Source organism: Salvelinus namaycush, chromosome 4 (genome assembly GCF_016432855.1).
Source record: "Salvelinus namaycush isolate Seneca chromosome 4, SaNama_1.0, whole genome shotgun sequence".
NCBI classification, from domain to species: domain Eukaryota; kingdom Metazoa; phylum Chordata; class Actinopteri; order Salmoniformes; family Salmonidae; genus Salvelinus; species Salvelinus namaycush.
In genome coordinates, this window is record NC_052310.1 from 20,319,532 (window position 1) to 20,325,301 (window position 5,770).

General features: G+C 42.9%; 1 protein-coding gene across 1 annotated transcript; it reads left to right on the top strand.

The window, feature by feature from the left end:
* Nucleotides 1-240: 240 nt before the first annotated feature.
* On the top strand, nucleotides 241-5,014 carry LOC120045775 (beclin-1-like). Its single transcript, XM_038990705.1, has 3 exons — nucleotides 241-252; nucleotides 482-624; nucleotides 4,855-5,014. The coding sequence occupies exons 1-3, from the start codon at nucleotides 241-243 to the stop codon at nucleotides 5,012-5,014; spliced, it is 315 nt and encodes a 104-aa protein (XP_038846633.1).
* The last annotated feature ends 756 nt before the right edge of the window (nucleotides 5,015-5,770 follow it).

Genomic DNA, 5,770 nt, shown 5'->3' on the forward strand with positions numbered 1-5,770 from the left:
ACTGCGTGAATCAGGCCTTCATGGTCGAATTGCTGCAAAGAAACCACTACTAAAGGACATCAACAAGATGAAGAGACTTGCCTGGGCCAAGAAACACGAACAATGGACATTAGAACGGTGGAAATCTGTCATTTGGTCTGATAAATCCAAATTTGAGATTTGGTTCCAACCGTCGTGTCTTTGCGAAATGCGGAGTAGATGAACGGATGATCTCCGCATGTGTGGTTCCCACCGTGAAGCATGGATGAGGAGGTGTGATGGTTGTTACCAACAAGTGAGGTCTCGAACTAAAAGGTACAGTACATGAACACACTTACCGCTGGCTACTATATGGAGACAAACAACAAACCGTTTTTAATGAGCTGTGAAAAAAAGAGTGAACTATTTTCCAATGCTCATTAGACTGGCCCAAGCCAACCCCAGTGAATAGGCCATGTTGTATATGGTACATTCCACTCTCTCTTTCTTCTTGTGTGTGTAGGAGCTACCACTGTACTGTTCAGGGGGCCTGCGCTTCTTCTGGGACAACAAGTTTGACCATGCCATGGTGGCCTTCCTGGACTGTGTGCAGCAGTTCAAGGAGGAGGTGGAGAAGGGAGACACGGGATTCTGCCTGCCCTACAGGTCAGTCAACTAGTCTAGCAGACATCATCGAACTATAATTGTAATCATCTATGGATTATGCCGAGAGACCAAGAATTAAGCTGTCAAAAGCTGACCAACCTCAGTTATTGTGTAATTTTGGTAAGTTATACAACTAAATTTATTAGTTTATCTTTCTTCATTTTCCCAATTCATAAAAAAAACAAATCACTCCTTTTCGTATTCAGATTTGATAAATTCGTTCCCTTGTTTCTTAATATTTCATTTATTCTACTTTCTTGCACTAGTAATACATCTGACAGAATGATTCAGGTGAGTATTTGGATTTGATTTTATTGAGGTGTTTTATACAGGTGTTTCTGTAGATTTGAGGAACTGCTGAATACTGTTGGTTTAGACGTTTCTGGATACAATACTGCCTCCTAGTAGTACTGCCTCTTATTGGAACCCTCACAGATTCCAAGGTAGAAGTCCTCATTTGGGCAGCAGGTGGTTTAGCAGTCGATGTATGTCTGTCTGTTCAATCCAAAATACAAAAGAGCGACAGACTCAGGTCCCTTGGTGCATCACACCACGGATCGCGTCACGTAGCCAGCCAGTACAGTGCCTTTGAGCCGGTGCTTGGTGGAGTCATAGACCCCCCGTCTAGAGCTCTTGGAGGAGAGCTTGGCACAGATCTCGCTGTGTTTCTCCAGGCGACTAGGATCAAAGCACCGGCCGCAGTGCTCACACTGCTTCAGCTTGGAGTTGGCTGCACTCATCCCAAATCGACGTTTCAACACCACCTGAATGAATGGATGTTATCAGATGGGCCAAATAATGGGCAGCTGGGCAACAAAGACAAGATGCACAATATGTACAAACCAGATGAGGCTGGTGGGAGGAGCTCATTGTAATGGGTTCATTGTAATGGCTGGAATAGAATAAAAGGAAAGGTATCACATACATCAATCACATGGAAACCACGTTTGATTCCGTTCCATTAATTCCATTGCAGCCATTACAACGATCCTATCCTCCTATAACTCCTCCCATCAGCCTCCTCTGATACAAATGCACGTGATCACTAACACTACACTAGATCAGCAGTTAGCATGGCTTTGGAATGTCAAGCTACTTTACCTGTCTGTCCTCCTTTTTCTCTTCCATGTTCAATCCCTTCTTAACTTCCTTTGGCTTGCTCACAGTGTATCTCGTGGCTGTCTGCTTTGGCTTACTTGCCACACTGCTTTCTTCTCCATTTCTCCTCACCTCTTTAATCCTTTCTTCCTCTTCTTCCTCTTCTTCGTTATCTCTTATCATCTCCCATAGGTCAGAATCCACCTTCATCAGGCAGATCTCCTTGATGAACTTCTCCACCTTTTTTCTCAACCGCTCTTTTGCGTATTTCTCCTCCAAAGCCTGAGCATCCATCTTGGCCCCACTCTTAATCAGTTTCAATTCTTGGGTGACACTGATCAGCTTGGCCTTCATACATGCCATCACCTGCTCAGCCTCTGAGTTAAAGACGTCCCATACCATCTCATCGGGGCACGGCGGTAGATCCTGTACAGTTAGGGTCTGAGTCTTGAAATGAACGTGTTTCTTCACAACCTGCCTTCTGTACTTTGAAGCAGCAGGACGAGGGCTGCCCTCTGGTCTGACTGGCTGGAATGGCTTCTTCTTGGCATCATCGTTTGGCACAGTGACTCTGGCTCTAATGGGAGGCAGTGGCATCTTGGCAACCATGTTGGCTCCATGGACTGCCTTCAATGGCTTGGCACTATGGAGGTAGATGTATTTCACCACGCATGTTTGATCCCTCTTGGTACGGATGGGTTGCAGTTGCTTCCGGATGGGAGGAACGGTAGCCTTCCCTGACTGCTGAGATGTTGGCGCTACATGCAGTCCTTGACTCTTCCCATTGCAGATGGACCTCTTCTTCTGCAGTACTGGGATTCTGGAGGGAGGATGTGGTTTCTTTTCCACAGCCTTCAAACTGGCAAGTCGCTGCAGAGCACCCTTTCTTTCTTTAGTCAACTCCAGTATTGGGATTCTGGAGGTGTTTAAACTGTTTTGTTTGAGAGCTGGAAGCTTCTCAGTGGCCTTGGGTTGAGATTGCAGGGCAGGCTGAACGGAGTTGCTACTGGCAGCTCCAAGGTTTCCTGCATTATCTTCCTGTAGCGGCTGCAAGAATCTCCTCCTCATCAAGGAGATTGACAGTGGCCTTCTTCTAACCTGGTTCTGCAACTAAGTTTTCGTCTAGTAGCACTTTCTATATTTTATGGTGATCTACTGTGTTAACTATATCTCAGGAGGAATCTGCTAGATTGTCTTGGATACTAGTGTTCTATTTTCAGCTATCAGACATCAGAATGTTAAAACAGAACATTTGGAATTTATTGATCGGTTGTGACATCATAATTGGTTCACATATAATGAGAGTTCTGGAATCTCACACACTTATGTGGATGTGATGTCATAATAGACCATAATATACAGCCCAAAATGGTGAATGTGACCTACCTGTGTTGAACTGCTTGCCCTCATCTCATATTTAAACATGCCACTTTTCTTTGAGGTGAAACATATTACTGAACTCTCTGAATTGTCAATTTAAAGATATTTTGCCAATTAATTCATTACTAAATTTAGCTAACATAGTTAATTCAGAGAATCTTACCTTTGCCTTGGCAGTCTTGTCCAGATCATCATGGCGTTTGTAGTTCTTTATGATAGCCACATTAGCAGCTAATTAGCAGTTCATTTTGGGGGGCTAAATACAGGCGACTAAATTGATAAGTCACCTTGTCCTACAGATATTTCCATGATTATAAAAACATCACACAAGGGTAAGCCTACATGAAACACATCCCTTATTTTAAGTGTTTCTAAAATTCCCTATGGGGAAAAATGAATGGTGGAAAAACGGTTGGAACAATTTCCTAGTTTGACCGCTATGTTTTATGGGTATTATGACTCATACTGTGGTACTCTATTGTACTTACACAAATAACTGGAGTTGGTCAGCTTTTGACAGCTTAATCCTTTGTCTCTGCATGATTATTTGCCTCCAACTAGTCACTAGCATGAGAAATGTGCAGATTATTTTGTTTTAGCGTACTGGCCTTAGATTATTTTTTTTTATGTGGGTGTTAGCAGCTGTAGATATTGCACCAGTTTCATTTATACTGTTAGGTTTGCGAAAGTTCAACTGAGATAGGAACAGTAGCACACCTGAACTTGGTTAAAATAATTGTTTAATTCAAAAGTTAATAAATGGCAAATACAATTTCCGTATATACGGGTTCAATGTTTCATCACGCAGGATAAGACAGAGAACTGATTTGTTCCTGACAAATATAGTATATTATACTCGTGACAGAGATTAGTTCCCGCTTCCGAGCCGGCCTGTCAGAGTAGAGACTGGGCGTGGTTTAGACTCACCCAGCCTATCATTGGTGTTGGCACATAAGCTGGTCCCAGCCTCTTTGCGCTCTCTGGTGTCCTGTCGCTGTTGCTGTGTAGATTACGCTCCCTCACCCCAGAGACTGGGGTCAGACAGTTTTATAACATTGTCTGAGATATCTGCACCTGTATACAATGTCCACTGTTCTCGCTCAAGGCTAACTACAGCTTCCCAGCACTCTTATCTGGCGCTAACTGTTACTTCCAGCACACACACACAGACACCCAGACTCCCAGGCCAACAGTTTGTCAATATCCAATCACATTTAATACAGTTGCTAATCACGTTTGTTATAGTATTCAATCACATATAATACAGTTGCTAATATTCAATCACGTGTGTTATAGTATTGGGTTATAGTACATAACTCAGAACCTCACATATGTTCTTTGTGTGTATAGTTTATCTGTTATTGTCCATTGTACACCACAGTCAGCAGTCTCATGATTCACCCCCTCCTGTGTCTCTCTAAGATTAGCACAGTCTCGGTCACACAGTACAGCGCCCTTTGTTAACACACACACATTTCACACTGATACATTTGTTGCATACACACACATATTTCATACACACACACATTTCAGGCTGTGGCCTCAAGGTTAGACAGAGCACTGGTAAGAGTGAGAACAATGGAAAATGCAGGTTCACATGAGTCAGTAATTCAAACTTTAATGCATAAGAAGCCCTACTAGCTTATAGTTAGTTAAGCATGTCAAAAAACCTTACAAACCCCCACAATACCCCTCAAGAAATAAACACTTGGGGGTTTGAGTTTTAACGCACATTTTTCTGTTATGGGTCAGGATGGATGTCGAGATTGAGGACATGGGAGGCAGCGGCGGCTCCTACTCCATCAAGACCCAGTTCAACTCGGAGGAGCAGTGGACCAAGGCGCTCAAGTTCATGTTGACCAACCTCAAGTGGGGCCTGGCGTGGGTGTCGTCTCAGTTTTACAACCGATAGAGGAGGAAGATGAGGACTCACCCTGGGTGTGCCCCTTCTAAAACCACAATTTCATCACAATGTGTGACTCTGTAAAGTAGTTCTTCTGCAATGCTCTCCTTGCTTCCCTAGGATGTTTTGAGAGGGTGGGGAGAAGACTGGAGGAAGGACTTTTGAGATTCACCACTGGTGTGAGTTCCAATCCAATAAGTTTTCTTTCCTTGTTTGATTTCCATATTGACCATTTGAAAGGACAAAATAAAAACTGTTAAATTGTACACATTTAAGTCCGCCAAGACTCGTAGGTGTTATGAAGGGAGCTATCTGAGACTTTTGGAGCACATTCCAGGATTGAGTCCTAATAGTAGCTAAGTGGCTTCTGGTCGATTCTTTTCCAGCACATATCTTATGACACTGGATAGGTGAAAGCTGTTGTGTCCAATTGACCTGTTAAATTCTTAAAGATCATTACACATGAAGGGAAGGAGAGAAGGACACGTTGAACTACTGCGATGCAGCACTGGAATGGGTTCTTATGTATCACAAGCTTCTTACTTTGCTCCAGAAGCAAATCTAGAGAGTCACGAATCTGGTTTTCTGCCTATTTTTCTTCAACTGGTTTGTATCTTAGTGGTTCAACTCCACTCTAGCCACAGAATAATGTACATTTATTATGTTTTAATAGTTTTTCTTTTACTGTGTTGACAAGGTAAAGATGGTTTAATTTCACCATGCGTTGTGTCATATATACATATATGACAAATACGTGGCCTAGGG

Excerpts from the sequence above, each read along its gene's own strand:
- LOC120045775 (XM_038990705.1), top strand. Across the intron at positions 625-4,854 it reads GGATTCTGCCTGCCCTACAG|GATGGATGTCGAGATTGAGG; the intron begins GTCAGTCAACTA and ends GTTATGGGTCAG.